Here is a 12,880-nt window from a genome sequence, read left to right as displayed (position 1 = left end):
CCCGCCGCGGCGGCCCAGCTCCGCCAGCGCCGCGCACGCCCGGCCCGGCCCGGCCGGGGGATGAACCGCCAGGTCCAATGTGGCGCGCCGGGCGCGGGCAGCCAATGACGCGGCCCCGAGCGGCGGCGGGCAGGTGTGCGCGTGCCGCCGCCTGACGCAGGGCTCGAGCCGAGCCGCCCGCCGCCGCCGCCCCCGCCGCCCCCGGCCCGGCCCCCTCCTCCCCGCGCCCCGCCACCCGCCGGGCTGCGGCGGCGGAGCGGCGGCGACACACACTGCGCGCCCGGGGCCGAGCGCCGCCCTCGCTCCGCGGCCCCCGCCCGCCCCCGCCCGCCCCCGCCCGCCGGCTCCCGAGGCGCTGACCCTCCCGGCCCCCCCGCGCGCAGCCCGGGGCTCGACCGCGGACGCCAGGCCCCTTCTCCGCCCCGGGCGGCCGGACCGAGCGGCGCGCGAGCTCCCGCCTCCGCCTCCGCGTCCCCCGCTCCCACCCGCGCTCCCACCCGCGCTCCCACCCGCGCTGGCGACGCGACCATGAGGCGCCCCCGCAGGTAAGCGGCGCGGCCGGGGGAGCGCGCGGGCGCGGACGGCGCTGGCGGCGCCGGGGCCGGCACGTGAGCAGCGTCGAGGGGAGCTCGCGGGCCCGGCGGGGAGGGCGCGGGGCTGGCGGCGGGCGGCCGTGCGGGCGCCGGGGCCGCGTCCTTCCCGCGCCGGCCGAGCCGCGTCGCCCCCCGAGGGGCCGCGGAGGCGCCGCCGAGGCGCGGGCGGCCGATGTACTTCCGGGTTCACACCTTTCTGTCCCCGCGCGGTGCCGCGGGGTCGGCGTCGCCCGCGCGCTCGCCGGGCGCTGGGGGCGCTGGGGGCGCTGGGAGCGCTGGGAGCCGGCGGGGGCGGGCGGGGGCGGGCGGGCGCGCGGGGCCGCACCGGCAGGGGGCGTCCGCTCCTGCCCTGGGCGCCCCCCGCCGGGCGTCGGGGATCGCGGGGGCCGCGGGAGCGCCGCGGTGGCTCCGGCGTCGGAACGGAGGCTGCGAGGAGGACGGAGGGACGCGACGCGGCGGGCTGGAGGGCGCCCCGGGAAGGGGAAACCAGCACGCAAGCCCCCGAGCAGTCGCGGGAGCCTCGACCACCGGCCGGGACCTCGGAAGCGGGTGCATTACGAGCATGTGCAGCCCAAAACTTTTCCTTTTTGAGCTCTTCATTTTTTTTGATTGCACGTTGGTAAATCTGGGGTGTTTTCGGTTACCCTCGTACACTCTGTGTTTAGTGTCCTCATTGCGGGGAATTTCTTAAATGTAAGTAATAGTCCGCCATTTTGGATTGTTTCGTGCAACACAGACTGAAATCTCAGGTTCCTGGGTTTCCTGCAGTTCCTCGCTGGGTGGGTTTTTTTTTTTTTTTTTTTTTTTTTTTTGTGCATTTGTTTTCATCCCCAGGTTTTTAGGGTTGCCGGGTGCGATGGCCGTTCCCAGAACTGAATCCTCCGGTGCACACTCTTCTCTGTATCTACCATTGTTAACGGGCAGGGAAAAAAAAGAAAAAAAAAAAAAAAGAAATTACGTGGGTGTTTTATTGTTTTTCTTTCTCGGCCACAGATACTGTGGAAGTTAAAGATCACGCAGGACAGCTGCTGTTAGGATGGTTTAAAACGTCTTTACTGTTGGAAGGTGTGACTCAAAGTGATTTTTTTTTTTTTTTTTTTTTTTTTTTACTCTGAGCAAAAAACAACAGCCCTGCTTTTTCTTTTTATTTTTCTTTTTTTTTTTTGGGGGGGGGGGGGTCCGGATTATTACCATGGTTAGCTAGGTGCGAAGGTAAAAATGCTGCCTGAAATGCATTGGTTGGTAAAAAGCAAGTTTTTAAGCCCAACGCTATGGCGAAACATCCCTATTTAATTTTGTAAAAGATTTCGGGGAAACTTTGAAATGTAGAATTAAATTCTTGGAAATTGACGCCACTTTATGTGATTTTTCAAAATGTGAATTTGTGATGAGATTTATGCCCCCCCCCCCCTTTTTTTTTCCCTTCCCTGCTATGGATTTGTACAAAACTGATAGAGGAGTCACAAGGTAACAGCAGAACATATAATAATTAGTATTTCATTTAGATTGATAGTTAGACCCTTGTCCATTTAGGGGAGAATTCTTGCTTCCCCAAATTCTTTATCTCTGAATGTATGAAGCAGGACAAATACATCATGCCTAAATTTGCTGAAGAGCTTCAGGAATTAAACTCGCACAGGCCGCTTTCTAGTACATACATAGTAGGAGGGGAAGATACTACAAATGAATAAAATGCTCCATTTGGGTTTTCTATGTTACAAATAGGATAAGCTAATCATTGCTTGATAATGTCAAGAATTTAACTATCTGGATCAATTTGTAATGCATATTGGTTATAAGAACTATTCTGCTAGCAGATCTGGAACCAAATGACTCAAGGATCAGTTCTCATGAATTCTTGCCCAGTTACAGTATTTTATTATCTGTCTGTGCCAAACTTCTTTCAGAAACGATGAAGAATTTGTGAAAGTAATCAGGGCTTAAATCAAAAATCTGTTATGGGGAGGGGGGGATACAGCGAAGGATACTTTGTAAGTGAAACAGATTGAGTGTTAATGTGGTAGTACTCAAAGTCATCGGAATGACTTATTTTAAAGTGTGTTGCACATGTAAGTTCCCCCCCCAAAACCACCAGGATTTTAGTAAATATAGTTGTTTTAAACTTTTTTAATCCTACTCACTGACGAAAGGGAAGATTAAGCAGATCTTAACCTGTGTGATAGTTTGATACCTTTTGCTATCTATGGTCATGTAACTTTTTTTGGTATCTGTAGCATCGCTATCATAATTTACAAACCATGATTAAAAGAAAAATAAGTCGTTAAATAAAACATGCAAAACAGTCCTCGGGTTTAGGACTGATTGAGGTCTCTTTGAAATAATTAAAGTGCTATTCATAAGTACCAAAATTTGGGGACTGTATTAGAAGGCTCCGGTCAGAAGGTGACCTATAAACATTTGTCTTAATCCGCAGTTGAGTTGATTTTAAGAAAAAGAAAGTGGAGATTCACAGATGAAACAATTTAGAAGTAGGTAAGACTGTCGATTATGAGAGGGACATTTGCAAAATTTTGGTCAGCCAAAGAGTTTTCTTGATTTGACAATTTTTAGTGGAATCTTACTTCCTTTTAAAATTCTGTACATCCACAAATGCCCAGAGTTTTAATGTTTAAACGCTTAGAACCTAACCTGAACCTAATTTTCTTGCCTTTTCAAGGGGCTGTATTATCTTTTCAAATAAGTACTGTTTTTGATGAACCACAAGGGGAAAAAAAGAATTTGCAGCTTGCCACTTGGAACAATGAAAATTCCTTACATTAAAAAAACTTAAGATTGATGCATATGAGCACATGGGAGTGTATATAATATGGACTCACATTGGTTTGCCCGCTGTGTACACGTGTACCGTGTTGTAGTTCTCCGACACAATGACTCTATGAAGTCGCTGACCATAGTGCTGAACCAAGACAGCCATATTGGTCACTGCTGAATCTAACTGAAAACTGTACACAGAAATTGTGTAGAGGTTCAATTGCATCCTCACTGTAGGAAATACATACGTTATATCTCATACTTGCTGTTTTACGTATTCTTCTTACCCAGCCGCATTGAAATGAACCAGAAATTGTGATAGAGAAATCGTATTTCTTAAACATATTAATTTATTGTATAAAATTGATTTTGAATAATGTCAGTAAAATCAATGGGATCAATGCTTGAGGTTTTTTTCCTTCCTTTGAAAGCTGCTACTTGCAGATGAAGACCAGATTTTACAACCAATTTAAGCAACCAGTGAGTTCTCTCAAAAACTACACTTAGAGTTGTTACTGCTGTTAAGTTTGAGTAGGAACTTGATCTTTGCATCTTTATACGTTATTATATTCTGGCACTATGAAAGTCCACATGACAGCATGTGATTATTGAAAATAATAAAGTTAGAAATTACTCATGAACTAAATTCTACTTAGAACACAAGCAATTTCTAGGTAAAGAGAAAAATATAAATTTTGAAATTATGATCTTGATTTAGCACTTTGAGGAAATTTTCTATTGTCTGAAGCAGGATAAACACCAGGCTGTCATTGCTTACAATATTACTGAGTTCTACATTCTGTGAAACGAACAATGGTGTGAAACCGTTATAGGAATTACCTGGAGAGGAATGTTGTAATACATTTAATATTTCAGTAAAAACTACTATTTTAGGCATAGAACTTTGACAGTATTTTCCTAAAAATAGACTGGGTTGATATGCAGGATCATCAAATTAAGGGTCAAAGGTGACAAACCAGGACAAAGGGCATGCAGCTCATTTTCAAGCAATCAGTTTCTAGTTTTTTCATGGCTGAACAAAAGCTTAATTATATAGAAAAAAGGAGTTAGTGTTGAATGACCAGTTCTAATGGTGGAAAAACATGTTTTAAATTTGCTGCATATTTCGAATCACCATTTTTTATTTGGGAATGCAAGAGCCAAAATGCTGCTTTTATATCTTTCAGACTATTCTTTTATGTAACATATTTTTCAGACTCTACAAAAACATTTTAAGTAAAATATTCTATACCGTATAGGCTAAAAACAGACTTTACTTTTTTTTGTAGTTTTAAAATTTTGGAAAAAAATCTGTAAACCATTTGCATTAGTCTCTTAGTATAATCTTCTCTACTAGTTAAAATTCTGTTATTTTTATCTAGTAATATATTTATTACACCATTAGATCACTGGCAGTGATGTAAGGGTGAGCAGCCTCTAAAACATTTCTTGATGTTAAATGTTTATTGAAAGGAGTTCAATGCACTGACACTTCTCATTTAGTTGTTAATCTCTTGTGATATAAATTTTTAACCATTAATGTTGTATATTAAAGTTTAAAAATGTATTATCAAATAAAATTGTCTTAACTTTGTAATTAACTAGAAGTGTTCGGATTTATTTATTCATTTTTGTTTGTCATTTCAAGAAGCTACTCTAAAGTTTTCATCATACAGTTAATGGTGGGCCTTCACAGTATGTGTGATTAGCTTCATTAAGATAGGAATTTTGCCATTATTTTGACTCTTTATTCTAAAACCACTCTTGTTTTTATTTTCTTTTATTCAGTGTAACCTTGACAGCCATGACTTATTATACAAAACTATTGTTTCTTATGGTGAAAAATACAGTTTGCATTGGCAGAAACAGCTGCTATACCTTAATTGTGCTACAACATTCACATTCAAGTTAAAGAATTGTTTACCAATTAACATTTGTGCCATAGTCAGTACCTTTAAGCGATCTTGATGGTTTGCTGGTCAAATTATTTGTTGAAGTTTTTTATTTTCTAGGATAAAATATTTTTATTACAGTGTTTGACAAGAATGCTAGGGCTGCTCCTATATTACAGGAAGCCAATCCAGTTGCAGTTTGTGAAATGGTTGAGAAAGTTAAATTCACCTCTGTATTTCAGCTGTATTACAAATATTAACCTCTAAGGTTAAGTGTTTACATAATATATTATAAATAATATAAAATAATGTATTATAATTTACTTCATAAATATAAAAATGCAGTTTTAAAATGTTTTCTGAAAGCAATATAAATTCTTTTTCTCCTCTCAAGATAATGTTCTAAATATTTCAGTAAATGTGAGTTTTCCTGTGTTAACATTCCAATACCTATGGTTTTTCAAATGTGTAAAGTTACATGTAATTATTTGTTTTACTATAAAGTAGATTATTTTAAGTTTTCTATATCTGTGTGTAGATGAGAATATAGCCTTTTCAGTTTTATCTGGAATTATAGTAGGATGTTCAGTTAAATTACAAAATGACTTAATCCTGATTTTACTTAGGCAGCATTTGAATTTATCTATTGACTTAATTTGCAAAAAAAAAAAAAATTATAGGGGAGTGTTTTAATACATATGACCATTCCTTTAAAGGACAGAGTAAGAAAACATTTTCATAAAGCACACACATTCACTTTAATATTGAACTTCTACATCTAGTATTTTATTTCACATGTATATATGTTATATTTAAGTTGCAACAAATGTAATAAGTATCCTGCTTTAGGTTTTACTCTGGTGTTTGTATAGAGTGTTTGTTATATGATCATAAATAGTCATTTTTTAAAGCCTTTTCTTCTAAATATCCTAAGAAGGAAGAGTCACACTGTTGCTTCTTTTGCTTTCCAAAGAATGTATTTAGTTTAATGATAATTGAGACATATTGTAAATAGACGAATTTTTGTTATAAACCATAAAGTGAATATTTTATTTAGTAGACTATATTTTACACTTAACATAATTTTGGAAGATACTGATAATTGGAGAAACAAGATTTATTATTTTAGATTTCTTTTTAAATGTTGAGAAATTGTAGTGATGGGAATAACTAATGAAATAATTTTCATTTTATTATAGTGAATATCTTTTATTGCTAATTTGTTTTTCACCAACTGAAAGTAAATTTTGTCTTTTTACAAGTAAAAACTAACATGATGTAAATTGAATTCAAATAAAATTGTGAGTAATATGTAGTAGCATTAATATTTATTCCTCCTCAAGTCTTTGGGCTTAAGAATTTGGCAGTTTTTAAATAAATTTCAGTGTATAGTATAGAATAGTAACCATATTCTTTTTCTTTTTTCTTTTCTTTTTTTTTTTTTTACCATTTTCTTTTTCATTGAATAGTTACAGTAGTGGGTTAACAACAGCGTGTAAAGTACTTAAGAATATTGTTACATATTTTAATAGGAGGAAATTTGAAATCTAAGAATGTGAATAGTGTTTATAAATTAAGGAATTTTATAATAATGAGTGTATATTTAAAATAAAATTATTGAAATCACTTGACATATATATATCACAATAGCAATGGTCAAATGATTAATTGCCTGTCACATTCTCTTTTATGAAAAGATGGTTTTAAGAAAATTTTGTATACAAGTCCATTTAATTCATAAAAGCTATCCTAAGAATAGTCAGCCAGGATTCAGAAATTCATTAAGTCATTTGTTTGTTAAAAAATATGTATCAAACACTAATGAATGCCAGGATTACAATGATGACCTAAATATACACAATCCCCTCCACCCCTCCGCACCATAGAGCATAGCATCAAGTTGGGACAGGGAACATTTTCATGGGCTATTATGTCAATTACAGTTCAGTATTATGTGGTAGAAGCATTGTATTCAGTATGGAACAATAAGAAAAAGAGATCTAATTAGAGATTTAGATGATTAACAGAAATTATTGTGGTGAACGTATTTTAGGATATCACAGTTTTCATTAGATTTTTGTTTTCTAAAATTTACCAAAAACTATACTATCAAATGAAAATACCCATATATAAAGTTACAAAAAGCTGTTTTGGGAGGATTCATACATTTAAAGGCTTATTTTTTATTGTTATTTCATATCAAAAAACAGTCACCTGTAGTAAAGATATGAACATTTAATATTTATTTCGTTCCTAAAATAGTTATTCAGTAAAAACTGGATGGATGGATTTTAATATCCATAGTTAAATTTAATTCTATTTTTTAAACCTACTCTTGTTTTTGAAAAGTTTTAAACCATTACTTAACATCAGTGAAATAATTCCATCTTACTTTTTCTTTGAAAGGGATGATAATATTAAAACTCAGTAACCAAAAAACATATGGCAAGTTTGTACAGTAAAAAATCTGAACATCTTTATCACTCAAATTTATAGTATTATTTAGCTAACTTTTTACACCATTTGATTTTCACTTTATTAAGTCTACCATTTATAATAATTAAAATAATTATTTGACAAGTCTTGACAAATCCCTACTGTTTTTACACATTTTTCGAATATGTTGGTTTGAACTTTTCTGTAACTATAAGCACATAGAGAAGATTCAGCATAAACTGTGGGCTACTGGAATAGGAAAACATGAGCTAGGGTTTTGTTGAAATTTATGTACAACATTTAAATATACTCCCACTTAAACCAAATGTACAAAATCAAACAATACAGGTTCAATGTAAAGGAAAACTATTTCAATAAGTTTTATTAATGAATTTTGTTAACTTTAGGGTCTGTCATTGTCTTCTGTCTTTTGGCTGTGAACACAGGATAACTGAAGGATTTAATGTACAGAGGTTCACGTGCCTATTGTTCACATTCTTCCTCTATTCTTTTCAAATCTTACTCAGTGGGATTGTCATCCTTTGTAAGAAGAATCTTGGGTCAACATTCAGTAGAACTCTGCCCTTGGAAAAACCTCCATATCATTTTGAGAAGAAAATTAGATTGCAACTTAAAGAATTTACACATGATAGTTTATTTTTTCATGAGTTGATGTAGTAGATGTAGTGTGTAAAACTTAGTTAAGGGAAGAAAGACAACCCTGGGTGGTAGCAGGTGAGTGGATGCATGTTCAAACAAATCTGTTTTCCAAACCTCAATAACTCTAAACCCAGGGAAAAAAAAAATGATAACTCAGTGGTCAGCAGGAGTTTCTCTTCCAATTGCTATACTTCGTTAATTGGTTTACCTCTTTATTTCAAGTTACTGTGTCTTGACATCTGCCAGTGGATATATATTAGAAACCTCAGTACTTACTCATATTTTTGAAACAACTGTTTTTGCTTTTTTAAAATGTAAATTATCTTAGATATTTTTAATTAAGTATACCTAATGGTTAAGTGTATTACTATTATTTTTTTTCTAACAAAGTATGTGAATATAATGGACCCCCTATGAAGGATATAGTATCACAGTTAGATTCTCATGATTTGTCTTCTAAAATATACCTGAAGCGAACAGTCAAATAAGTTCATCAATAAAATATTGTAAATTGGGTTGGTTTTTAACTGTGGCTTAAAAATGGGATTTTTGAATTACAGTGTGAAACATTAAAAAAAATTTGAATCTGTTGTTCGTGAAATTGGGTCATGAACAATTAAGAGTTATCTTAGTGGTCTTGTCCAGTATGTTTTTTTAAACTCGTGTCCTTAAATAGGAATGAAAGGCAAGTTTATGCCAATTGGTTATGTGATTTTGCTGGGTGAGTCTTAAATTCTTAAAAAAAAGTTTACAGGTCACTTCACAGAATCAAACACCTAGGCATTTTATTGCTTTCTAATAAGCCATTAAACTGAAGAAGAGGCAATTAAATAGGCAATTAATGTAGAACTGACTTGAGCTCTCTGATTTTAGGTTCTTCAGAAGACGATGAGGTCATTCAACCAGGTTTCATCAGCCCCAGGTTAGTCTTTACTTTTTTTTTCCAATTAAATATTTAACTTGACTAAGGTTTTAAAAAAATTCCTGGAAGCATATAAGAAAACTTGACAGCCCTCAGGAATTCTCCACTTTGGCAAGATGGGTACTATAACCTACTGTTCTCCAGATGATTTCATCTATAAACTGATATTCCCACCAGAATTGCCTGGATGAAATATTCTAATTCCTTTTCCTTCTGATTTTAGCAGTCTTGGATTTTATGATTTCCTTTTCCATTACTCAGGCAAGACAGATAATATATATTTAAATGCTTGTGGAGATTTGTGGTTTGTTCACTTTTGTGACTCCCATATCAAAGCAGGAACTCACAGATACCTGTTGAATTAATTTAAGGATGACACGTGGTGCTATTTCCAAATATTTTACCATAACATAAAGAGCAGAGTTTATCAAACGTTTTTCAGGGATCTAGGACATTTTCTTAATATAGGAAGCTCCATTTATTTTGCTTTTCATGAATATGTGTGAAATTTGTTCCTCATTGTACTGCAAAAGTAACTTTTTAACAATTTAAACCTGGACTTTAAAAAATATATATCCCTTTACTTATTTAGTTGTGCCGTAAAAAAACAGACTTTGGTGTATAAATATTTTCTTGTATTACTGAAATTAACTGAAAACACTTTTCAGTAACAATTCTACTTGATAATAATGTAGTATTTTGGCCTCTGCTCTGCTGAATTTAGTGTCTTGGGTCTACTTTTGATTAATACTATTTTGGAAACACACTTAAGAGCTATAATATAACAAAGTTTATGAACATTAATAAGTTCAAATAAAGAGCTGTTATTCTGTTATTAAGCTTATTAGGTATAGAATTGTAGGTAGCAAGAGGAAGTAGTAGGGATCAAATTTTTAATGAGGAAGCCGCTGATATGCTCTGCTGTTCGGCACTTTTCTCTAGAATGAATCCTTTGACGCGGAGATGATGCTCTTAATGAGTATCATGAAAAAGAAGATTCTGAAAAGTTGTTAAAATATTTTAATTTACCATTGAGTTGCCCCTTAATATTGATTATGATTTTCTCTGGTGGCAGATTGGAGGCAGTCCAGAAACCTTTTTCTTTTCTGTTGGGAAATAATGTTAACACCAATGTGTTAAGTGACTGCAATAAAGTTTCATGTCTGTGTTTCCTTGTGATTAAAAAAGGGTTGACCAGGAGAGGTTCCACTTTGAAGAAAGAAAGTTTGTTTTCAGAGATTACATTTAAGCTGAAAAACTTGAACATTGACTGGTTCAGTCTTCTCACTTTGCAGAGGAGGAAACTAAGACCCAGAAGCTCAGTGATTAGTCTAAGGGCATAAGGTCATTAAATGGGACCAGAACTCTGGCCTCCAGTTTCTTTCTTTCCTGTTTTTTTTTTTTTTTTTTTTTAAGTTTTATTTATTTTAAGTAATCTCTATACCTAATGTGGGGCTCGAACTCCTGACTCCTAGATCAAGAGTCCCATGCTCTACCAAACCAAGCCATCCAGGCCCCCCTGGTTTTCAGTATTTAGTTCTTTTTTTCTCCACAGATTTGCTTCCCATACAGGCATCTTCAAACTTCAAAGCCTTAAGATTTCTTCTCACTTGCCTAATCTTTAACTCCTGCCCTCTTCTTTTCCTTCCCATTTTTCTACTTGTCCTCTATTCCCAAATAAACCCAAAACGAAGATGTTAAAAGAAATAACTGGGAAACAGTTCACTTATTTCAGCTTATTTCTTTAGATGAGATTAAGTTTTAAAGAATAAACTTTCATTCTTTACTTTGGGAGACAGGGAAAGACTTGTGTGCTTTACATTATTTAATGTAATTTTTACAGACTGAAAATATTCACTGTAAAAATATCTTTAAATTATGAAGAATACATGCTCAAGTAGTACAAGTGAAAAATATGACTAATTTTTCAGATAAAACATGACACTTTTTGTGCTATTTTGGGCACAAATTTAGGCTATTACTAAATGATTTTTCAAACCTATTGCTTTTCAAGTTAAAATCATTTAAGGAAGTATTGAATACAATTCAGAAAATATTTGGGAGGAGTAATAACAAAATTTATATTTCTCCTTTTCATTGGGGGAAAAGTATGTTAATAGAATTTTTTTTGGTATCCCAGTTTTTTTAAAAAAAGAAAGTTTCTACAAAGTGGTGGTCTTAAACGCCCCTTTTCTGAATTAATTGTGTTTGCTTTAAATACTTTGCTGAAACCGAAGTGACCAAAAGGAAAGAAAGATGTTTTTGAAATAGGAAGGCAATTGGTCTAAAAAACTTAACTTTTATGCTAATCGTTTCCTGTTTTTCCATAATTTAATTATACCTGGGAAAATGTGTAAAGATATTTAAGGAAAAAGACTTTTAAGAGATTTTTACAGCTGCGTAAAAATTCTCCAAGTGGAACGATTGTGTTTAAGCCAGAGCATTTTGCTTCCAGATAAGGAAATTAAATGAGAACGGAATTTTGCTTTTTGGAAACAAAAACACAATACCCCCCCAATTCTGAAGTGCCTCTACTCTAAGACCGGCGCACCCAGGCGAGTACTCTTTCATTTGACTCCGTATTCTAAGAATTTCAAGAAAAGTTCTTTGCCAGTAGTTTGCTGAAACGCAGCGAGTGGGAGGGCTCGGGAGCAGCTCGCCCGACGTGCGGTCCGCAGCCCTAGGGCGGGGAAGCGCCCCCGGGGCTCCAGAGCCGGTTCCCTAAAATCGCCCCCGGCCGCCCCTCCACCCCCGTCCCCCGCAGGAGTCTTTCCCTGGGCCTCCAAAGGCGCATGGCCACGTTTTCCTGGCTTCCCGAAAGGACGGCCCCAGGGTTGTCTGAAGACAGCTCCCTTCTAGGCTTGGCCCTCCGGGGGACTGGGGGGGGGGGGGGCGCGGCCAGGCTCCGGGGTTCGGATTCCTCCTCCCCCTGGACGTCGCTGCCCTCGGAGGGGTGCGGGCATCCCGCCCCCGGACCAGCCCCCCCCCCCCCAAGGGACCGAATTATAAGTGCTGTGCATCTGGAAGTGCAGTAGAAGTAGTAGATGGGGCCACATGTTGCCTCCCTAATGCTGAAGGCAAGGGTTTCTTTTGTTTGGTGTTCTTGGGGCCGAAACGACAAAATTCAAAAGCCCCTTATTAGGGAGGAAGCACCAGCCTCCTTTGGAAAGGTTTGGCTCCTGGAGAGGAGTCGGTGATGTGATGAATAAAGGGAAAGGTGACTGCGGGGGAGACGGGGAGAGGAAGTCGCTGGGGCGGGAGGGGAGGGAAAGGGCGGGCCCGCGGGGCTGGGGGGCCTGGGGGGGCGGGGGCCGGGGCGCCGGGGGCGCAGACCTCGGCCTCCCAGCCGGGAGGGGAGCGGGGAGCGGGGAGCGGGCCGGGGCGGCTGGGGGCGCTGCACCCCGCGCTGCGCGGCCCCTCCTCCTAGTTTTAAGGAGAACCGAAGCATTGTTTCTGCTGGGCTCGAAGTCACTCCTTGCCCGTGCTTGACAGCAGCGGCGGCGGCGCGCCCTGCCCTGCACCCTGCACTCCTCCAAGGTTGGGGGGTTTGTGTTTAAGAAGGGAAATAACGACCAATAAGATGCGTGCTTCGTTTTTCCTGAAAT

General features: G+C 39.1%; 1 protein-coding gene across 1 annotated transcript in view; it reads left to right on the top strand.

Moving 5' to 3' along the window:
• Positions 1–472: 472 nt before the first annotated feature.
• LIN28B (lin-28 RNA binding posttranscriptional regulator B) overlaps positions 473–12,880 on the top strand; it is a 136,221-nt gene continuing 123,813 nt past the window's right edge. Inside the window, exons 1-2 of the mRNA XM_077902941.1 lie at positions 473–545; positions 9,227–9,275. Of these exons, the coding sequence (XP_077759067.1) occupies positions 9,242–9,275 (34 nt within the window). The 5' untranslated portion in view covers positions 473–545; positions 9,227–9,241. The remainder of the gene's footprint in view (positions 546–9,226; positions 9,276–12,880) is intronic.

This window comes from Canis aureus, chromosome 7 (assembly GCF_053574225.1).
Source record: "Canis aureus isolate CA01 chromosome 7, VMU_Caureus_v.1.0, whole genome shotgun sequence".
Taxonomy (NCBI): domain Eukaryota; kingdom Metazoa; phylum Chordata; class Mammalia; order Carnivora; family Canidae; genus Canis; species Canis aureus.
This window is presented reverse-complemented; position numbering and strand designations above follow the sequence as displayed.